We start from the raw sequence: 22620 nt of genomic DNA on the forward strand, positions 1-22620 counted from the left end.
AATAGACATTTCACGTTTTCGGTTAAAAAAATTCGGTCAACCGTTAGTCAAGGGGGATTTTCGTAATTACGAGAACGTGGGGGGGATTTTCGTTATTTAGGCTTACCTCAGGGGGGTTTTGGTAATTTGCCCAACTTTTTATTTTACTATACTCTTTAACCCCAATTTCAAAAATAAAAAGTTCGAAAATAATATATTCACATGTGTATATATATTATAAAAATAAAAATAAAAACTATATTTTAATTTGTTGCGCAAAAGAAAATTCTCCTAAATTATTGGTTTCGTTTGGTAGGTCTCTAATAAAAATATTTGATGGAATTTTTTTACATCGAAAAATTATAATTTTTAAATAATTTGGTAATAAAAGGTTGAATGGTGGAGGAAAATAAAAGACTTAAATTGAAACTATCCTTCACCAAATTACATAAAATTATATTTTCATGCAAAAAAGAAATATAACTGCTTTTTCTTTCAATTCCAATAAAATAAATATATACATATCCAAAAAACATTTTAAAGATTCTTATGAAAATTTTCTTGTAAAATGTTTGATTAGATATTTAATTTATTTCCTTTTACACTTTGTACATTCAAATTTAGGCTGAAAGGTTAAGAAAAACAAAAAAAAATTAATTTAAAATCTTGCACACTAAAAAGTAAAATTATTAACACAAAAATGTCTCATTAACTTTCACAAACTCAAACTATGGAGCATTATGAACGATTTATTGTTTTATAGGGTGCAAAATATGATAATTGTGTTATTTTAGGGTGCAAAGTGTAAACATGCTACATTTCTAGGGTGCAAAGTAGGATTAAGTCAAAGAAAAAGGCAATGAGTTGGCTATTATGTTAGGGCAAGAGACACATGAGAAAAAACATCTCGATTTAGAGTTGAAAAATTCCAAATTATTATAGTTTTCTTGACAAGATGTCTATTTGCGCCAATTTATTTGGGATCGGATTTTAATAATTGGTGAAGTACTAATGTAATTAATTGTTTGTCCTCTAAACAAAAAAGCTCTTAGAGATACACCTCTTAAATATTACAATATTACGGTAATTTCCAACTTTTCTTTTTGTTCATTAGACACAATACTACACTCATTTTCATCATATATCTCCACTTCTCCAGGGTAAATTATAATCACCCTTGAGTTATGGTTAAATTATGAAAATCCCCCTCTTTTTTGGGGTAATTACAATAACCCATCAACTATAAAATTTCTTACACGTCCACCCTTGCGGTTTCAAATTTAGTGGAATTTTCGAGATTATATGGAATATTATCACTTTTGTACCCGTTGTATCCTATTCGAATTCCACATTATGAAGCAAGATGATCATAATATGTGTTTTTTGGCTTGTATATATTAGATTGTGGTGCATCAGAAACTGTATTTTTACACAAAACGAGTTCAAACTAGAGCACATTCCGCGAAATCTCGATGATTATGTTGAATTTGACACCATAAGGGTGAATGTGTAAGAAAAAATCATAGTTGAGAGGGGTAGATGTAATTATCCAAACAAGAGGGGTTTTTTCATATAGTAACCATACCTCAGAGGGTGGTTGTAATTTACCCTATATCTCCACGTTTCTTTCTCCGCGATGGCCGCTGACGAGGCACCATCGTCTCTAAATCAAACACCGCCTCTGATCCATCGCCGCCGATGCACCACCATCTAAACATAAAAAACCTCCACCATCGTCGGTGCACTATTATTGTCTGGAGTCTGGACATCAAATAACACTTTCACTTCAGAAATTGAAACAACCCTCCTCTCATAAATCGACAAGTATTTCCTCCTCAATGGCCCAGACCAACGGATTGCGTCGCAGAGGTTCTCCCATCCGTCCGATATATACACTCCGATTTTTCTTCATTTGATTATATTATTGTAATGTGACAATTTACATAATAGGCTATAAGTCAATTGATAAGTCAACTATATTTATTTTGTAGTGAATTTATTGTTTTGAGGTCTAATATATGCAGTAATACTTTAATCAACTGTAGTCAATTAATAATTCAACATAGTTGATTTACATCCAATATTCAATCCAGAATTTCGCGAAAAAAAACATAAAAAGACGGTTATCACTAATTATTTTCAAAAAGTAAACTATCTCAATGCAATTTCAAAACGGGGAATTTTCACTTACTATCCGAGAAACAACAAATATAATTAATTGGGACTCGTGTTACCGTGTTAGTCTAAACTCTTACACGTACGTTCACATGCGTACACAATACATTTCATCAATAAATAAAGTAAAGAACAGTTTCAACTTCCAACACAAAAGGATGAATTAATTAATTTCATACAAATCAATATCCGCAGAGCCAAAATTTTCTATATCACCATGATTTAAAAATATAAATCCTCGACAATATATATGTTCAAGATTTACCACCATGTAAAAAAAATATATATATACTTACAAAGTAAATTATAAATTACATACCAAAAAAACAAAATTCAATTGATTCTCTCGAGTTTTTATTTTGTCGGAAACTCGATCGATCGATCATCGATAAAATTGAAATTTAAACACAATTAACATCAAAATGTATAGAAAACACGCTTTTGCTTGTACACACAACATAAATAAAAATAAAACACGACATAGAAAAAACCCTCATCACTTAGCTTCTGCAATCCTGGTCTTCCTCCTCTCGAGGAAGAAGAATCCGAACAGAGAAACAACCGAGAAAGCTGAGAAGCAGATCGACGCAATGTCGAGCGACACGTGTCGTCCTGTGACGGCCTCGATGTCGAAAAGGTTCGTCTTCTTGTCGGCGCTTGTTGTCTGTCCGTACGTCAGTTCCACGTCAGCAGCGTCGTGTGCGTAGGCCCTGACGAAGTACTTGGCGGTGGGGACGTCCCTCAGCACCGTCCAGGTGGCGGTGGCGACTGCGCCGCCGGCGATGTAGGGTTTGGCGACGATCTTGTGGGAGCAGGTTTTGTCCTTTGTGAGGTCGTCCTTTGTCTTCCTCCAGCCGCGGTCAACTTGGCTCACCGGCGCGTAGCATAGCTTCACCTTTATTGTCTTGTATGAAGCGTCGCTGCCAGCTGGCGCGCTCGGGTCCAGCGCCCACGTCACCGTGACGTTGTCCAACCCAGCTTTCAGAACTGCATGCAATTTCAATTAGGTTATAAGAGAGAGAGAGAGAGAGAGAGAGAGAGAGAGAGAGAGAGAGAGAGAGAGAGAGAGAGAGAGAGAGAGAGAGAGAGAGAGAGAGAGAGAGAGAGAGAGAGAGAGAGAGAGAGAGAGAGAGAGAGAGAGAGAGAGAGAGAGAGAGAGAGAGAGAGAGAGAGAGAGAGAGAGAGAGAGAGATATTTAATTAATTATTACCTCCTTCTTTATGGGTGGCGGTGACGGTGAGAGTTGGCTGAAGAGATTTGAAGGAAACGCCGCCGTAGCAAGTGGCCACCAAGCAACAAACAAGGAACGAAGCCAGAAGGAAACGGTATTGAATCGCCATTTTTTGATATGATCGGTAATTAATTAATTAGCGTTTCTGGTGGATTAATCAATAAGCTAATTAAGTTGGATTACTATTAATTGATTTACCCGAGGCTGATGATGGAGATTAAGATACGGTGTCGTCCGTTTATATAGAGGATGAAAGAACAACGAGGCTTGCATTACATACGTACAGATACATACAACTTGCCAAATTAAAAAAAATAAAAAATCCCATCTGTAAATTTTTTATTTTTTTTTATTAAATGGGGGAGGTGGCTCAAAAGCATGTCCGAAGGAGGGGGCAATAAGTTGTTTTAGCAATTAGTTTGGGAGTTGACTTTTTTTTTTTTTTTTTTTATAATTCAATTTTGGGGGTTGACTTTGATAATAATAATAATAATAATAACATTTGTTCTTGGAATAGTTGGGATTGAACAAGAACTTTTCCAGTATATTCAAGAATCACAACAATATATAGTATCTTTTATTATATATGTTCAAATTGATACTGTCTGACTTTTATTGTTTGTGTAGTAGTTGTGTGGCCAAATTATATTCTAATTATTTGATAATACAGTTAAACATTTATAAATTTATGCATAATTTTATTAATTTAACGAAATATTTAATTATTAAATTATTAATTTTAGCATGATGTAACTGAGTCGGGATCTGCATAAATTATTATTTAAATAAGGTTGTTAATTTATCGAGATCCTACTGTGTATAAAAAAAAAAAAAAAAAAAAAAGTGAATAGAAACAAGAAAACTCATTCACTCTTGCCAAGGATCAATGGTATTTTGAAACTAAAATTGCTGCATTAATTATCTATGTTTCATGTATTATTCTTTAAATGAAGAAGAAAAAAAAAACACTATTGGTCGAAAGTGTGTTTTTACTGCTAACATAAAATCATTTTATGGTGGAGAAAAAAATATTTTAGAATCAAAAAAATGAGTTATTGTATGTTTGTACATAGTGAATACATTTAATTTTTCTTTTTAGTGTCGTAAGCGATTTATGAGATTCTACACTTGGTGAAATACACCATAGGTTCTACGAAACCAAACCATCGTGGACTATATTTGAAAACATGTAATTCGATCTCTTTTTTTTTTGTCTTAATTTAATCTAATGAACCAAATATCATAATAATTAAATAATCTGTAGTGAACTAATGTGATCTCGTATAACCAATATAATCTAATCCGATATAGGTAGAGGCCTACGTATTCGTTGAATACGTGGTAATAATTTTATTTCAAAGAATGACTACGAAAAAATATATATATGATCTTTGTGAAAAGAAATTGAAACATATAAAAGAAAAGGACAATAATGAAAAAAGAAAATGACTTAAATTGTGTACCCTAAAATTGCAATAATGAAGAAAAAAATGTCTAGGTTAACTTTAACAAACTCAAAACGGGTTGCAATATGAATAATGTGTTGATTTTCACATGTAGAAAATGCTATTAATTTTATTCTATGATGTAAATTGCTAAAATGTTATATTGAGAATGCAAAGTAAAACTAAAGCAAAATAAAAAATTTAAATTACGGACACCTATTCGAAGTAAGACTAACTAACTTACAAATCACTATAAATGTAGATTTATATGCCTATAGAAATCAATTAACCTAAGTTGTAACTGTTAAGTTGTGGGAACAGTATTCAGTTACAACTATAATTCTTGTGTTAACACAGTTATAAGCTACTGAAAGCAGAATAAATGAACACAATAAATTAATGTGGTTCAGACACAAATGTGCCCTACATCCACGTGGACTTGCAACACGATTTCACTAGTTCAGATTTACAGTGTACATTAATAGGACTTATTAAAAATAAGGGCAAATTACGGCCACCCCCTGAGCTATGGTGAAATTACGAAAACCCCCAGCCACCCCCCTCAACTATGTATTTATCTTACGAAAAGACCCCTCAAGAGGTAAATTTAGGGATGTTAATTCGGTAAAACCGAAACAAAATTTTGGTACGCCAACATTTCATACCATTTACCGAACTAAATATACGATTTGGTTCGGTAAATAACCGAATTACATAAATTTTACGTAAAAATATTTAAAAGGAGGGGGGTGGTTGTAATTACCCAAACAAGAGGGGTTTTTCGTAATTTGACCATACCTCAGGGGGTGGCCGTAATTTGCCCTAAAAATAATAAAGACCCCCTCTTTAATTTGTATGCCGTTCTTGTACACAACTCGAACTTCGTGTCTCTCTACAACAGCTCCACTCCGCGTGCGTTGAACCTTCTTCAAGCCTGAACTCCCTTCAGAAACGCGGATGACATCTCCCGAGATCTATACATCAACTCTGTATATGTAGCCTGAACTCCCTTCAGAAACGCGGATGACCTGTCCCGAGATCTATACATCAACTCTGTATATGTAGCCTGAACTCCCTTCAGAAACGTGGATGACCTCTCCCGAGATCTATACATCAACTCTGTATATGTTGGCACACGCAACGATGGCACACTCCTGCTCCGCAAACTGCCCTAGCATAACTTCAATACGATAAGAGGTTTTTCTCCAATAAAAGTGTTGATCTTCAATGACTTGTGAGGCTTTATATAGGCACGAATTTTGCCTCCCAAGCCCTTGCTTGATCTCCAAGAAATCGTATAACTAGGTAAGTAGAATCCTAGCCGATTTCTAACTCTATTCTAGATAAGTACAAAAAGACCTAACTAAAATAAGATACATGGAAATAAATCAAAGTCCTAATAGGAATATTACAAATATAGGACTCTAAATAATTCCCAAAATAAACATGGAAATAAATATTTGCCCATCTTTTAATTCCAAAAACTCGGCGGATTTCCTCGATTTTCAATAGTCGAAAATCTGGCGCCAACAGTAAATTGATATTACAAATAACTCCCTAGCTAGGCTATTTATTTGTCTCACAATTACACACTTACAGAATTAAGAGTTATGACTACGAGTAACCAAATCTTGAAAAGCACATAGAATATTTGTTTTGAATTTCCAAATATATCTCCATTCTTACTTCAGTCGATATCAGTAATGTTATTCACATGGTTCATTTATTTTACAAAAAGTAATTTATACAATTCATTCATAACGTTATTATTTATAAGGAGCTACTAGTTTTACGGCGTACCAAAATCCACTGAAACTTGTAAGTTATTTAATCCTATCTCGGGGTATCCGTAATTAAAAAAAAAAAAAAAAAAGCACGTGAGAAGACACATCTCGATTGGAGTTGAAGAATTCAAAAATCAAAATTATTATAGTTTTTTATTCACTAGATGTCTATTTTTGCCCTTTCATTTTGGATCGATTTTTTAATAATTATGTGTAAGTACTTATGTTTATTATTGGGGACTCGTGTTGGTCTAAAAAATAAAATAAATAAATAAAAAATAAACAAATTCCAACTTTCAAGAACAAAAGATGCAATTGAATAAAATTTCGTATCACAGTGAATTACAAAATATTCCGCGTAAACTAATTACAAAATAAATTACAAACAAAACTGCAATAAAATTTAAACACAATTAACAGAAAATGTAATTAAGCAAAGCAAACACAACTCTTTTTTTTTTTTTTTTTCTTGTTCACACAACAGAAATGATAATTATTAATTAATTATAAATCCCAAAAAAATAAAACCCTCATCACTTAGCTTCAGCAATCCTGGTCTTCCTCCTCTCCAAGAAGAAGAATCCGAACAGAGAAACAACCGAGAAAGCGGAAAAGCAGATCGACGCAATGTCGAGTGACACGTGTCGGCCGGTGACAGCCTCGATGTCGAAAAGGTTCGTCTTTTTTTCCGCGCTTGTGGTCTGTCCGTATGCCAGTTCCACGTCAGCAGCGTCGTGTGCGTAGGCCCTGACGAAGTACTTGGCGGTGGGGACGTCCCTCAGCACCGTCCAGGTGGCGGTGGCGACGGCGCCGCCGGCGATGTAGGGTTTGGCGACGATCTTGTGGGAGCAGGTTTTGTCCTTTGTGAGGTCGTCTTTTGTCTTCCTCCAGCCGCGGTCAACTTGGCTCACCGGCGCGTAGCATAGCTTCACCTTAATCGTCTTGTATGAAGCGTCGGCGCCAGCTGGCACGCTCGTGTCTAGTGCCCACGTCACCGTGACGTTGTCCACCCCAGCTTTCAGAACTGCATGCATGCAATTTATTCAATTAGGTTAGAGAGAGAAAGAGAGAGAGAGAGAGAGAGAGAGAGAGAGAGAGAGAGAGAGAGAGAGAGAGAGAGAGAGAGAGAGAGAGAGAGAGAGAGAGAGAGAGAGAGAGAGAGAGATCTTGAATTTGATTTTTACCTCCTTCTTTGTGTGTGGCGGTGACGGCAAGAGTTGGCTGAAGAGATTTGAAGGAAACGCCGCCGTAGCAAGTGGCAACCAAGCAAGAAACAAACACCGAAGCCAGAAGGAAACGCTGCAGAATCGCCATTGTTTTAATCGGTAATTAATGAGCGTTTCTGAATTAATTAATTAATCAATAATCAATTTCAAGAACAGTAGTTAATTTCCCAGCTGATTAGTACTTGTTGATTATGGGATGTTTGAAGATGAAAATAAAGGTACAATTTAGTAGGCTTTATATATAGAGAGAGAGAGAGAGAGATTAACTATATAATTAACAACGATTATTTCATTACAAATACGTACGTAAGCCTAATTAATAAAGTCAAATGCATGTATACGTACAACTTGCAGGGAGTTGGCTCAAAAGCATGTCCGAAGGAGGGGGCAATAAATTGTTTTAGCCATTTGACTTTTGATAATAATATTATTATATATATATATATATATATTCTAGAAATATTCAGGAATCATAACAATATTGAATAGTATCTTTTATTATATATGTTCAAATTGATACTGGAATGACTTTTGTTGTCTGTATAGCAGTAGTTTGTGTGTTGCCATGTTTTTTATTTATTTAATTTTCACAATATATAGGAAAAGTAGATGGAACAAGTATTAATTCACTCTTGCCAAGGGTTGGCCACGTGGCATGCATATTGAAACAAATTAAATTGCTGTATTATCTATTTTTCATGTATTATTCTTCAAATGGAATTAAAAAAAACACTAGTAGTTCAGGAAGTTTTTTATTGAAGCAGTCAAATCATGTTACGGTGGAAAAAATGATGTTTTTGAGACGAAAAATTTGAGAAACAAAATAATGTTTCTCTTTCGGTTAATTTGTTTTAAACATGTTTGACGACCGATCAAAATACAAACAAACATCATCTTGTCGACTGCACCTAATTAAACTCCAAGTATATAATATGTAAATTTATTTGCTAAATCTTTTCTAACTTCACCTTTAGGAGTTGTTACATTGGTTCAAGTTGGCTATGGTATTAGATCAAGAGACATATGAGAAGACACAACTCGATTTAGAGTTGAAAAAATTCCTAATTATTTATTTATTTATTTATTTATTTTGACAAGATGGCTATTATATTTTTGCCTACTTCATTTGGGATCTATTTTAATAATTATATATGTGTAGGTACTAATGTCATTATTGAGGACTCGTGTTGGTCTAAACTCCTACACATTCACATACCCACATGAAAATATATATAATAAAATTAATAAATAAAAAATTAAAGAAAAAAAAAAGAGAGGATATTTTCAACTTTCAACAAAAAAGTATGCATTTGTCTCTTTAGATCCAAAAAGCCAAGAAATTGATTTTCTGCGTAGCATGTTCCTTACTAACCATTCGCGGCGGAGCCAGAATTTTCTATCACGTAATTGGGTTAAAAAAATATATTCGAGAGTTCAAAGACAATGTTCCAGAGATTTACCATGTAAATTGTGGCAGTTCCCATTAGCCTAATTAGGGTTGATGATAGGGCGTGAAATCAAATCAAGCTACTCGATTCGAAATTGTTCGTTATAAGTTTGTTATTGAGCTCAATTTGTTAGCATAACAAACAAACTTTAGCTACATGATCAAGGTTCAACACGCGCTTAGCTGCCGTCTCCCGTCCGACAGACCTGGCGGGTCGTGGTTAGGCTTGGGCTTTCCGAGAACATTATTTTTTAGTAAAAAAATTGAATTTGGGCTTTCTATATTTAATTGAATTACGATCCCCAAGCTGAATAAACAATAACAAATTTGGCTCAAACCAAATACATAACTAATTGGCCCAAGTCCAATTAAATTTTAATATCTCACGCAATCAAATCTATGAAACGGGCTTCAAATATAAAGTTATAAACGATCAAACAACAATAACGTCACATGGTTTATGAGATTTTACACCTGGTAAAATACACCATGTAGTTTTAAACCGTAGATCGGCGTAAATAACTATCCACTAACCACACATACACATGAGTGTGTGTTATTATGTACAGATCAACAGTGTAAAATTATATGTTATATTTCACCAGGCATAGGTTCTACAAAACTATACGACTGAGTGGTCATGTATCACTATAAAAATGTAACACAAACGTTAGAAATGCAGCCTAACATTGCCAATTTGCCCATCCTCACAAGGCCGATTACACACAAACAACAACACACAAAAAGACACTCCTTGAGGCCGGCACTTGTTATACTATATATATATATATATATATATATATATATATGGCCCTTCCCATTGCATGTTTCATTTGTAACGATGCAAATGGAGTATGCGGACAAAAGATTCGGCCGACACACGTCGAACGAGATTCGGGCCGGGCCGTCCGCCACAATGCAGAGGAGGCTGGTTGAATCGAACCTCGCTAGCCCGAAATTAGACAATAATGAACAACAAATCCCGGACATCACGGATTTCATGAACGACATGTTCTTCGGAACAATCAACGGTGGTGATTACCCGAAGAGAGCTTACAATCTCAACGGTGGTGAGTCCACTAGAGGGCGGGGGGCCCTACACGATCACGGCAATGATGATTTCGACTCGAGCACTAGGAGCGTGAGCAGCAGACAGACTCAGGAGTGGCTCGAGGAGGCTAAGCGGATGGTGGCTTCCTCTCCTAACTCAAGGGGGGCCGATTCCCCCACTAGGCTCGTTGGCTCGCCAAGATTTGCTGCGTCGCAAGCGAGGTTTTCGGCTTCGCCTATTGATAGAAGAGACCCTCTCTCTAGATCTGCCAGAAGGTATGATCATATGTCACAACCACGGGTGGAAATTGCGAACAAAATTTCCGAATTCTGCCGATTTGGTTCTGAATCTTTAATATTTTTCATTCTGAATTCTGAAAGTTTCGATTTCCGATTTTTTGTTTTGTTTAAACGGAATTGGAATACATATTATATTTCGATTTTCGATCCGATTTTTATCACCCAATTTTTTTGCTTACAATATCAATATTGTTATATATTATGCATGTTAAAAAAGACTAATAAAATGGAACTTTCGAGTTCCGCCGATTTTCTAAAGATTTTGATTTTGGAACAATATTTTTCATTCTGAATTCTGATTTCTCCTATTTTTCATAACAAACATCAATTTCTTACAAGATTATCCATTTAAATGTAACAGAAACAGGGCATTGGAAGGTTTTAGTAGTGAAATCCTCTCCAAAACCGCAACCCATACCCGGAAAAGATCCGAAACCAATTTGGACCCTCCACCACAACAAAATGGATCCCCTACATCAGATGCCCAAAATTGGGTTTCCTCTGACCCCACACCACCTAGCCCCACAAGCAATCCAGGGGGCCCACCTCTCCCTCCCCGCCAATCAACGCACCGCAGAACCCGGTTTCAAACACCCGCGCCGCAGACGATCCCATCTCTTCCCGCCAATATTTCCCTTTCGAAAAGGACTTTCAAATCAACTCCAATCACCTCAAACTCGCCCTCTAGAATCCCCGATACCCAGCTGCTCTCCCCGCCGAAGCATCTCGTCGAGTCCGCCCACCGGAGGTCGGTGTCGTCGAGCACGTGCTCCGTGGCGGATCCCGCCGGAATATTCCTGTCGCCGCCTCGGAACTTGGTGGAGTCGGCACACCGGAGATCCGTATCCTCGTCCACGTGCCGAACTGATCGGATTCTCGAGAAGGATAATAGTAGCGACGATGGCGGGAAATTGAACGGTCGGGATTTGATCAACGGCTTCTTGAAGCGGCAGAGAGTCAAAATTGAGAAGCTTTTGAGCGGCGAAATCAATGGCAGGGCCAAGATTGTTCTCTCTGGACCCTCGAACAGTTAGTTTTTATTTTTATTTTTTAATTCAAGAAATGTATAGAAAACTATAGAATGTTGGAGTCTTGTCATCTGTCCTTGTTGGCAGTCTGAGAAATGCTGACGTTCGTTTTGGGGGTGATTTTTAGGCACGAGTTCAATGGTGGCGGCCACGTGTTACGCGTGGCTATCGGAAAACAAAACGAGAGCTAGTAAGAAAGAGAATGGTTTCGAATTTGTTGTACCTGTGATGAACATAAGGAGAGGGCAAATGTGGAAGCATAGTCAAGCGGCTTGGCTTTTCGACCACGTCGGCCTTGATGCTACTTCTTTGCTCTTTGCCAATGAGGTATATATATATATACCTTCAACTATGAATTTTCTTACACGCTCATCCTTGGGGTGTCAAATTTAATGGAATCTTCTAGATTATATGAAATGTTCTCAATTTTGTGCTCGTTTTATTCCATTTTAGCTCCACATTTTGAAGGATGATGATCATAAGATGTGTTTTTTGGCTTGTATATATCAGATTGTGGTGCATCAGAAACTACATTTTTGCACAAAACGAGTACAAACTAGAGAACATTCCACATGATCTAGTTGAATTTGACGCCATAAGCGTAGACGTGTAAGAAGATTCATAGTTGAGGGGCTAGTTGTAATTACCCAAACATGATGGGTTTTTTCGTAATTTGATCTTACCTTAGGGGTGGTTGTAATATATATAGGTTTTTCGTGTTTTAGATGTATATCAATGGAGTTCATTATTGAATTCGGGTTTTGCAAAGCCTTTTGTCTCGTCGAATTCCGTGAAACTCGATTTTTATTTATTTTATTTATTTTTTTGGAAAATCAGAGCTGATTCTGCTGTACTTTGTTGAGTCAGGTTGATTTGGAGACACTAATGATGTCTATGCAATTAAGCATGCTTGTAGTTGGAGAGGATATCCTTAAAACGAATGGCGAGGTCGGTAATTAATTTCTGTAATGGCACGCATAAATATTATTCGAAGGACTATCGTTTTATTTTTTTTTTCGATTTTCTTGGTCTAGGTTGGATCGTCGTGTACTGTTCTTACCGATCATTATTGTGAGGATGCATACGACCTACTTCAGACACCGATCTTGAAGAAACTTCTGGTAATAAAATTACTTTAAATTTTCCCACGTTTCGCCTTTCGCTCGCAGCATTTCTTGAAAAAAAATACACTTACATAGTAAAAGATAACATTTTTATTTATTTTTGCGTGCAAGGGACTTATCGAAATTTTAATTATCAGCTAGCAGGTATACTATTGGACACGAAAAACCTAAGTACTTCGCCCAAGTTGTCTATGGCTAGAGATGCAGAGGCAGTTCAGCTTCTCTCAGTTTCCTCTGCTCCCAACTATAGGAACACGCTATACGATCAATGTACGTGTTTTTCCAATTTTCGTCGTTATATTTTATTTATTACCTTAAGAAAGATTCAAGAAACTATATATATAAGTTGATAAAAATCCAATCTTTTTCGGGTTTTTTTTTTTTTGGGTTTTTTGCAGTGGTGCAAGATCAAAGAGATAACGACTTCTTTGAAGCTCTATGCCGTACGTACGGGAAACCTCCTAGCGAACGTAAGCTAAATATCTTAAAAATTACAAATTAATGTGTTTTATTTTGCGTTGGACCGAATATATTCTTGAAAATAACATTTTTCACTGATTTCACATATCCGTTACTTCTTGTCGTTTTCCGATTAATGCAGTTAAGTGGGACGGTAGAATCTCTGAGATGAAGATTCCTTCTGATAAATTTATTACACAAAATGAATCAAATGATGCAAGAACAAAGAAGGTTTCACCTATTTCAGGTATCGTCTGAAGCTACAATTCGAATACGAATTAGTTTCGTTAATGATATAAAATAAATTAATACACCACATTTTTTGTTCATTTATTTAATATATTAAAGAAACTCATTTGTGCAGGTAAACCTACACCATCTCCGATTCCGACTCCGGTAAAAACAACCGCGAAACCGAACGAAGATCCCTCTCGTGGAAAAAATCGAAACTTTTTCGCAAAGTTGTTTGGATTTGGTTCAAAATAGTCCATACTTTTTTGGAGTCTTCTCTATGTTTATTTATTTATTTTTTAATAATTTAAATTATTATATTTGTAGCAAACAATAATTTGAGAAATGAGTTGTCTACATGTAATGTTATTACAGCTGTGGCTGCATCTTCAGACAATTTCATGTGTCTACCCACATAATGCAGAGACACTTTTGGATTTCCTTATCTTGTCTATTTCTTCTTGTACTAGTTTGTTTTGTTTAATTAAATTGAGCTCCCTAACTTCTTGCCAAATTCACTTCAACTCTAAATTCCCCCTTTTTTTTTTTCCAAATATGATTTGTTTGGTAATTTTACGAACCGTAATATTTCCTTCCACGTCGGTTATATGCGAATATTTTCCAAAGTTGTGTTTTTTCAAAGGGGAAACCGATTAAAATTCTCTAAAAAAATATTTCGTATTAGCTAACAGTTTGTTCGCATATTTTGAATTTGCTTAAAGTCACTTGGACAACGTAATAGGACAACTTAGACTGAAATAGACGGCTTTGACTGACAATAGACAACTTAGTTAGATAACCTAGGCTGAAAATAGACACATAAATTGAAAATGAAAAGCTTAGTAGAAGAATATAGACTGAAAATAGACGTCTTAAATAGAAAAAGAAGATTGAGATCGATGAAAATAACTTTTTTCAATGACTTGTTTGGCGAATATAGGCGGTCGACATTAGGGACTAGTAGGAAGGGCGGATTAATGGAATAAACGCCGTTTCTTTTCGTGGATGTGATTTTAAGGATGGAGGAGGTGGACGAGGATAACGTATTTTCAATCTATCTTCAGTATAGAGTATAAACTATCTAATTAAGTTGTCCGATAGACTTTTAACAAAATGAAAATATATACTCTCTTGATATAAAAGAAAATTAGACTTGAAGTGTATTTACCAAATTACCCTTTTCTTATTTGTTTATGCCACTTAATCATAATGTACATATAATATAACAACAACAACAACAACAAAATAGCTCATTGTTTTCTTTCCAATTACCACAATATATATAGAACTTGTGAAACTTCTCAATATTTGCAAATTGAGAAATTAAAAAAAAAATTAAATTAAAAATATCACATATAGTTATCTAGAACATCTTTTTGCCAACAAAAAAAATAAAATTAAAATTTAATAAACATGGAGATGCCTTTGGTTGGGTATGTATTATGTTATCCAATCTGTCTTCTTCAATCATTCCACTAATTAATTGCCACCTGTAAATAAATTAATAAATAAAACTCCCAAACCCTCCAAAGTGGGCCCCACCGTATAATATGCTTTTCTTTTTTTTTTTAATCTTAAATCAATTATTCCACTCTCCAAGCATAGAGGAAGAGACAAAAATCAGGACCTTCCGCCGAGCCGCCGGAGCTCCCCGGCGGCGATGACGTGGACAACGCCGGCAGCAAAGTAGGCTTGAATATGAACAAAGCGTGCCGCAAACCAGGGCTGAAAAGCCAATCGTGCACATCCCAATAAACATCGATTCTCGCTTTGTTCAGATGAATCGATTCGTTGCCTCTGAACTTCCATTGCAGGTGCTTCACGTGAACCGCTAAATGCCCGTCGATCCGGATCTCCATTTCCGGTTCGACCGGAGAGTTCGGACCGGTGCTCTTGTTCTTGCACTCGATCGAGATTTCGTGGAAGCTGCCTTTGTCGTGGAATTTGACCCTGGTGATGAATTTCTTCTTGCCGAAGATGTGTTCTCGTCGCGAGATTAGAGTCGGGTCGACGAGTGCGGGCCGGCAGCCCGTTTTTCTGTAGGCCTCTTTTTTGAGGTTTCCGAGGAGGAGGACGACTTCGCCGCCGCAGACGACGGCGACGTAGTAGTCGGAGGTGGGTTCGGTCTCGCCGTTGAATCTGGCGATTTTGAGGTCCCAGAAGACGTCGACGGGTTTATCGCCGTCGATTAGGAAGCGCTTGGAGCCTTGCTTCTTCCAGAAGTACCACGGCTTGAGCTCGACTTTGCAGGCGGCGGCGGAGGTGTGGTGGTGGTGGTCGCCGTCGACGGAGACGGAGAGGCCGTGGAGGAGGAGGTTCTTGCACCACGTGACGGTGATGAAACGGCGGCGGTCGGCGATTGTCGTCCGGTACACGGACATGAACACGTTCTGCCTGGATCTTGTGATGGATGCTGGATCGTCGTTCGCGGCGGCGGCCGCCGCCGCCTTCTCGCCGGAGGAGAAACAAGCTGGAATTGCTATGTGTTCTTGCATCATTTATTTATCAAGAAATTAAAAAAAAATAAAAAATGATGGGATTAATAATATGAGATTTTGATGGATGTGATGAGTGTGGATTTGAATGAATACATAAGAATTGATAGAGAGAGAGGGAGGGAGAGAGAGAGAGAGAGAGAGATTTAGTTATTAAATGTATTTCTCAGAGAGATAGATGCTGCCAGAAGTTTTCTTGGCAGCACTAATGAAACACAGAAAATTAAAAATTAAAATAATATAACTTCCAAACTGGCAAGATAAAATGAGAGTCAGTGAAGAATCAAGATTCAATCAATCTTTTGTTATGCATTTATATATATTTATTTTATATATAAATATATAGATGTATTCAATAATGTGATGCCTGGTTACCTGGCTTTATATATATGTATTATATATAAATATAATGTTTTTTCATGTTTTCAATGTATTTATTTAAAATAGTCTGAACAACTTTATTGAATGCTACAAAGGTTGGCTTGATTCTTGAAATAGTATATAGTATGCATGTGCATGGTTAAAAAAGATGTGAACTTGTGGGCTTTAATTTGATTTTTTACAAAGCACTCATTTTTTATTGACTCCTGGAAAGCATGCACTCCAGTACATGAAATTAGGGTAAATTACGGTCGGCCCCTAAGGTAAGGATAAATTACGAAAAAAACCCTTCATGTTTGGGTAATTACAACATCTCTGCAATTATGAATCTTCTTGCACGTACTTTTATGATCTCAAATTCAACATAATCTTCTAGATTTCTTAGTACTCTAATTTGTGCCCGTTTTTATGCAAAAATGCAGTTTCTGATGCACCACAATTTGATATTTACAAGCCAAGAGATACATCTTATTATCATCTTGTTTCGAAATGCGGAGCTCGAATGGGGTAAAACCGATACAAATTGGAGAATATCCCATGTAATGTAGAAGATTCAACTAAATTTGAGATCGTGTGAGTGTACGTGTAACAAAATTTATAATTAAGACGATGGATGTAATTATCCGAAAGAGATCAAATATTAAACTTTGTAATAATAAGTGACATGTCAGAGAGTTGTGTTTTTCGATGTGGGACTAGTTTTCTGTATCCATTTTTCCTCAATTTTTCTACCAACTTTGATTGGAAAATTGCACCAGTTTTGATGTTACATATGCACTGCAAGTCTGCAACTATATATATATATATATATATATATATATATATATATATATATATATATATATATATATATATATATATATATATATATATATGACTGCATGCAAATTTCAGAGTTATGTAAGAAAAATATATATGGAGAAGTATTTAGAGTAGTAGGAGAGGAATCTAGCTAGGGTTGTTGTTGTATTTTGCAGAACAAGTCTGTTATATACAAGTTGTCACTTGCAGATCTGAGTTGTCCAAAAATCAATTTATCTTTTATGGCCTTTATTTTATTTTATTTTAATTATTTTAAGTTCTTGTTAAACAATCTTGGAAATGAGTATTTGGTAACACGATTTTGATATTTTAACGTTGAAGTTGCTCTTACTAACTAACTTAATTAGTATGCATTAATCTTAAACGATATTTAACATGAAATCAGGGCCTACTAGTATTTTAACTGCACATGATAGAACCTTAAACACAATTAATTTGAAACAAATACAATTCTTTTTTTCACTCTTAAGGGAGTAAGGACAATGTGACAAACAAATTCAACGAATAAATAGAGAAGTTGTCTTCTGTAGAGTCGATGGGATGTAAATGAGTCGAGCTTGTCAGATTTTTTGAGCCGGAGCTCATTGAGCTTCCAATTTAGGAGCTCGAACTCAAGCTCCAGCTTGAGTCGAGTCGATCTTAACACATCTTTTTTTACATAATATTAATATTTTTTTTAGTAATTATTTAAACGATACTAATAAATTATAGAATAAATAGTAAAACTGATATTTATTTCAATTTCTTTATATATATTTATTATTATATATTGATTATTATATATTTTATTATTGTATAGTATTATGTTTATATTAAAAAAATGTATAATATAAAAAACCTAATGAGCTTATGACAACTAATGATGGGCTCGAGCTGGAAAAAATCGATTTTGATCTCGAGCTTTTGTCAAGAGAGTTCATCGAGCTCATAACCCGGCTCAGAGGGTAATTAGTACGTATACTCTCTTATATCAAAAGAACTCTGTTTCCAAGGGGCATAGTTTTGCACCAAAATAGTTGGACCATTTTGGTGGATCTCTCTTATAAAGAGGTGTTTCGGTTCATTTCATCTTCCATTAAACATTCATTGTGGAGACAACCGGCAAAAACCGTGTTTCTTGTATAGTTAGTTCCCATTTATTTATTTATTTATTTTTATTATTTTTGTGATGATTGGTCCACATTATTATTTTACAAGTTTTAAGTATTGTTTGATTCCTACGATCACATTATTCAAGATAAAATTAAATAATCGTATAACAATACAATTTATATGACTGATCTTTCTAATTAAACGAGATCTTGAAGAACGAAAAGAAAATAAAATAGATTTGGTTAATATTCTTGATTTAACAAACAAGAAACAAGTACCTACACAAGATCCTTTTTGTTAATCAATATTGATTTGCATAAAATATTGTCGCAGTCCCTGTTAATTCCATTTTGCATCCGTGGAATGCATCATATTGACACTTTGCACCCTTAAAAATAATAAACGGCACTTTGCACCCTCAAAACATGTTTAATCGTTCAAAGTGTACTCCATTATATTTTTCGGTCATAATTTTTCATCGTTAACTTATTTTTTGATCGTCAACATGGTCATTTTTGTCTATTCAATTGATTTTTTCTTAAGGGTGCAAAGTGCTGATGTATTTTCGAGGGAAAATGACTATGTTGACAGTCGGAAAATAGGTCAACAATATAGTTCCATGACGGAAAATAAACTAGAGTGCAATGTGAACGGTTAAACGTGTTCCGGGACTGTAAAGTATCGTTTATTATTTTTTAGGGTGCAAAGTGTCAAATAGTACATTTCAAGGGTGCAAAGAGAAATTAAGTTGAATGAAAATTAAAGGTGCATTTTTCGTGGATAACAAGCATAGAGATTTACATGATCGATTAATTAAAATATACTTAAATCTAATTCAAATTATCTATCATATTAGAAAAAAAACAATGTTCAATATTATTTCGATTTTTAATTCCACTGATGCACTAATTATATTTTATTTTTTCCCAATGATTTTATTAATATGTTTACTACAAAATTAAACGACAAGTATTTTGAAACACATAGATGGAGCATCTACAATATTCTTTTATTTCAATTTTTTTAATCCAAAGTTGACTAGTCAGAAAATTAATTAACCTTTACATAATTAAGATTATGTGTGATTTGACCAATTCCTACTCTTGACTTTTACATTTACTAAATATAGAAAAATAAGATTTAAATAATAATTAGCACATGGGAAGTCATCACCACTTTTCCCACCAATATGGAATCCTATGTGATGTTGGGGTATATTCCCTTTTTGACCTTTCCCCATTAGGGTAAAAATTTAGGTTCAACTTTTTTTTAGCTTTTTTAAGCTTATCATTTCATGATTAACTAACAAGCTTTTTTTGTAGGGTAGGTGGATTAATTGAGCTCATATAACTTTTTTTTGTTAGATATGTGTATAATTGACACATTTGTCACATGTGGCACATTTTTTTGCCGAAATTAAAACTCAAAATAAGATTTTGCATAATTTTATATATTCGACTCACACTAGTCGGGCCGATAATGGTTTTACATATTTGCATGAGTCGGTTGGTTGGGTCTGGTCCATAAAAAAAACGACGCGGCACATGAACTACCTTAGAATCAAATTAAACAATTTACTCCATTGGCTATTTATATGATGCATCGGATGAATTTTACTGTTGATCTGCACACACCAGTGTGTGTCTGGTGTATTTCATCTGGTGTAGCACAGTATAAACTTTATTAGTGTGTGTGTTTGACAACAATAAAAAAATATCTTAAGGTACGTAGCGTGGATACGACCACAATACGACCTCGTTTTAGAAGAGCTCGGTATATTTTTTTTCTATAACTAATTAAAGATCATATAAATGTCAATTTTGTAGCTCAAGTGTGATTTTTTTTTTCGAGTCAGTGAGTTAACTCTTCAATTACACAATTATATTATATATAGTAAATTAAATTATTCATGCAACATTTCTTTTCGTGGATAAGTGTATTATCAATTATTATAATTTATAATAATTATTTTTTTTAAATTATTTTTTGGTGAAGGCCTCAAACTTTTGAATTATGTGTTGTTGATAAGATTACAACTCTTTAAGAAATTTTCCAGTTAGCTAATTAATTCCTAGCACCATTTTTGTGGGCTCCTTTTGATCCCACTACAAGTGTTTCTTCACATGATTTGTATAACATTGTCGAGTGATGGTTGCCGGCGTTTGGCAGAGCTTATAAGTTGTTAAAAATAGTTTATAAGATGTTTAAGAGCTTATTAACTCTTCGAAAGTGTTGGTAATCTTTTTATAAAATATCTTAAATATTCAAAAAATAAGTTGTTGAAGTGAAAATAAAATATTTATCTAAACACTGTAAAAATTAATTCAAAAAAAATAAGACGTAACAACTTATTAATTCTTACAACAACTTATCAAATGTTTGTGCTTAATAGTTAGGGGTCATTACAAATAAGCCTATCAATAAATACTTATTCATAAAGGGATTCAGACAAAAAACTCATTTACTAATAAGTCCATACATGTTCCAGATTTTTGTAAAAGACTAAAATAGCCCCTCATACTTTAATATGCTCCATTTTTATCCTTAACTTAATTTAACCTCAATTTGACCCCAAAATTTCACAAATTATTCAATTTTGAACCAAAAATTTTTTTTTGCCACCGGATTCCGGCGTTGACTTTTCCCTTTTTTTTTTCTTCTTCCGGATTTTTTCGTCGGTTTCGGCTTTGACCTGCGGTCAACGACGGTCTCCGGCGTTGACTTTTTCGAGTTTTTTTCTACTTTCAATAACATTTGTTTTTTCGTTTAAACAACAATATTGTTGTGATTGACAGTAATATTAACTATATTACTGTTAAACACACTAAAATTAACTAAACTACAGTTTAACACAGTAATATTGCTATATTAATCTCTAGTACAGTAATATTAACACAACAAAACTAATTATTATTGTGTAATAGTGTAATATTACTATGTTGACTGTTCAACAAATGCCAACATAATAAAAATAATATTACTGTGAGTGACAGTAATATTACTATAGCAACAGTAATATTACCGTCAACCACAATAATATTACAATAATAGACAGTAATATTATTACATTACCCCGTGAATAACTCAAACAAACAAAAAAATCCAAACAAAATAATAATATTGATGTGGTTGACAGCAATATTACTATAACAACAGTAATATTACCGTCAACCACAGTCATATTATTGTGTTTACAGTAATATTACAATAATAGACAGTAATATTATTACGTTACTCCGTGAATAACTCAAACAAAACAAAAAACCCAAAAAAAATAATAATATTGATGTTGTTGACATAAATATTATTGTGTTTACAGTTATTTTACTGTCAACGACAGTAATATAATTACGTTGACTTGTCAACAAATCGAAGAAAATAAAAAAAAAATAACAAAAAATAAAAAATAATAATATTACGTTAATTTACTGTCAACGGCAGAACAATTATATAAATATATTGTCAACGGCAGTACAATTACGTTAATTAATTGTCATTGACAGTATAATTACGTTAACTTACTGTCAGTGACAGCGCAATTACGGTCAACGTTTAGCGGCGGACGTAAAAAAAGACAAACAAAACAAAAAAAAAAACTTAAAAAAACACTAAAAAAAAGCCAACGCCGGAAACCGGCGGAAAAGAAAAAATCAAAAAAATCAAAAAGTCAAAATTGAATTTTTTTTGGACAAAATTGATTAAATTGGGGTTACAATTAAGAATTGGGTATAAATCGTTGGGGGTAATATTGGCATATACATGAATGTTTCCTTTATTTATAATAAATATTAAAAGGATGGGTTTTTTGGTGAAAAAAATATAGCCCATAAATGTAGAATAATAAAAATACTTGGTTGGAAACTTATGCACAAAGTACCCTAATTGTTTTTTTTTTTTTTTTTTTTTTTTTATTTTAGTAAAAACCCCTAATAGTTAAGTAATACGCATTAAAGTTTACATTGAATTGAGAAATAAAAAATAAAATAAAATAAGAAATAGATGTATAAGTGGGCTATAACTAAATGGGCCTAATAAGGGTTTTCATTATGGGCTCCAATCAGCCAGCTTCAACAGCCTATAACCTCTTCGATATAAATTCTTGGACAATTTTGTCATAGCCTTTTCATTTAATAACTAATTAAATTAACTATAGTTAAGTGACATTTCATTAAAAAATCACCATTCGTCTAAACTCAACAAATATTGGGATAAATATATATATATATTTTTTTATTATCTTTTTGTAATAAAGACACTCAAATAGGTACATTTTTTTTAATTGTAAGGAAGGAACCCAAATAAGTGCAGTTGATAAGCTTACACTATCGTCTCTCGCATAAAAACTTGCAAA

General features: G+C 34.3%; 4 protein-coding genes across 4 annotated transcripts; 1 reads left to right on the forward strand and 3 right to left on the reverse strand.

Moving 5' to 3' along the window:
• Positions 1-2458: 2458 nt before the first annotated feature.
• On the reverse strand, positions 2459-3599 carry LOC105974898 (high-affinity nitrate transporter 3.1). Its single transcript, XM_013000057.2, has 2 exons — positions 3365-3599; positions 2459-3141 (listed from the first exon to the last, which is right to left on the reverse strand). The coding sequence occupies exons 1-2, from the start codon at positions 3492-3494 to the stop codon at positions 2651-2653; spliced, it is 621 nt and encodes a 206-aa protein (XP_012855511.2). The 5' UTR covers positions 3495-3599; the 3' UTR covers positions 2459-2650.
• A 3309-nt stretch (positions 3600-6908) lies between these two features.
• Positions 6909-8069, reverse strand: LOC105975058 (high-affinity nitrate transporter 3.1). The gene is made up of 2 exons (XM_088823416.1): positions 7799-8069; positions 6909-7638 (listed from the first exon to the last, which is right to left on the reverse strand). Exons 1-2 carry the CDS (start codon positions 7926-7928, stop codon positions 7148-7150), a joined length of 621 nt encoding a protein of 206 aa, XP_088679542.1. The 5' UTR covers positions 7929-8069; the 3' UTR covers positions 6909-7147.
• A 2389-nt stretch (positions 8070-10458) lies between these two features.
• Positions 10459-13924, forward strand: LOC105974917 (uncharacterized). Its single transcript, XM_013000075.2, has 9 exons — positions 10459-10613; positions 10999-11666; positions 11793-11992; positions 12533-12613; positions 12700-12786; positions 12927-13059; positions 13188-13259; positions 13391-13495; positions 13613-13924. The coding sequence occupies exons 1-9, from the start codon at positions 10474-10476 to the stop codon at positions 13732-13734; spliced, it is 1608 nt and encodes a 535-aa protein (XP_012855529.2). The 5' UTR covers positions 10459-10473; the 3' UTR covers positions 13735-13924.
• Positions 13925-15033: 1109 nt separating this feature from the next.
• On the reverse strand, positions 15034-16281 carry LOC105974916 (uncharacterized). The gene has a single exon (XM_013000074.2). The coding sequence runs from the start codon at positions 15975-15977 to the stop codon at positions 15063-15065; it is 915 nt and encodes a 304-aa protein (XP_012855528.2). The 5' UTR covers positions 15978-16281; the 3' UTR covers positions 15034-15062.
• Between the last annotated feature and the right edge of the window lie 6339 nt (positions 16282-22620).

This window comes from Erythranthe guttata, chromosome 9, assembly GCF_056151865.1.
Source record: "Erythranthe guttata isolate IM_541 chromosome 9, IM_541, whole genome shotgun sequence".
NCBI classification, from domain to species: Eukaryota; Viridiplantae; Streptophyta; class Magnoliopsida; order Lamiales; family Phrymaceae; genus Erythranthe; species Erythranthe guttata.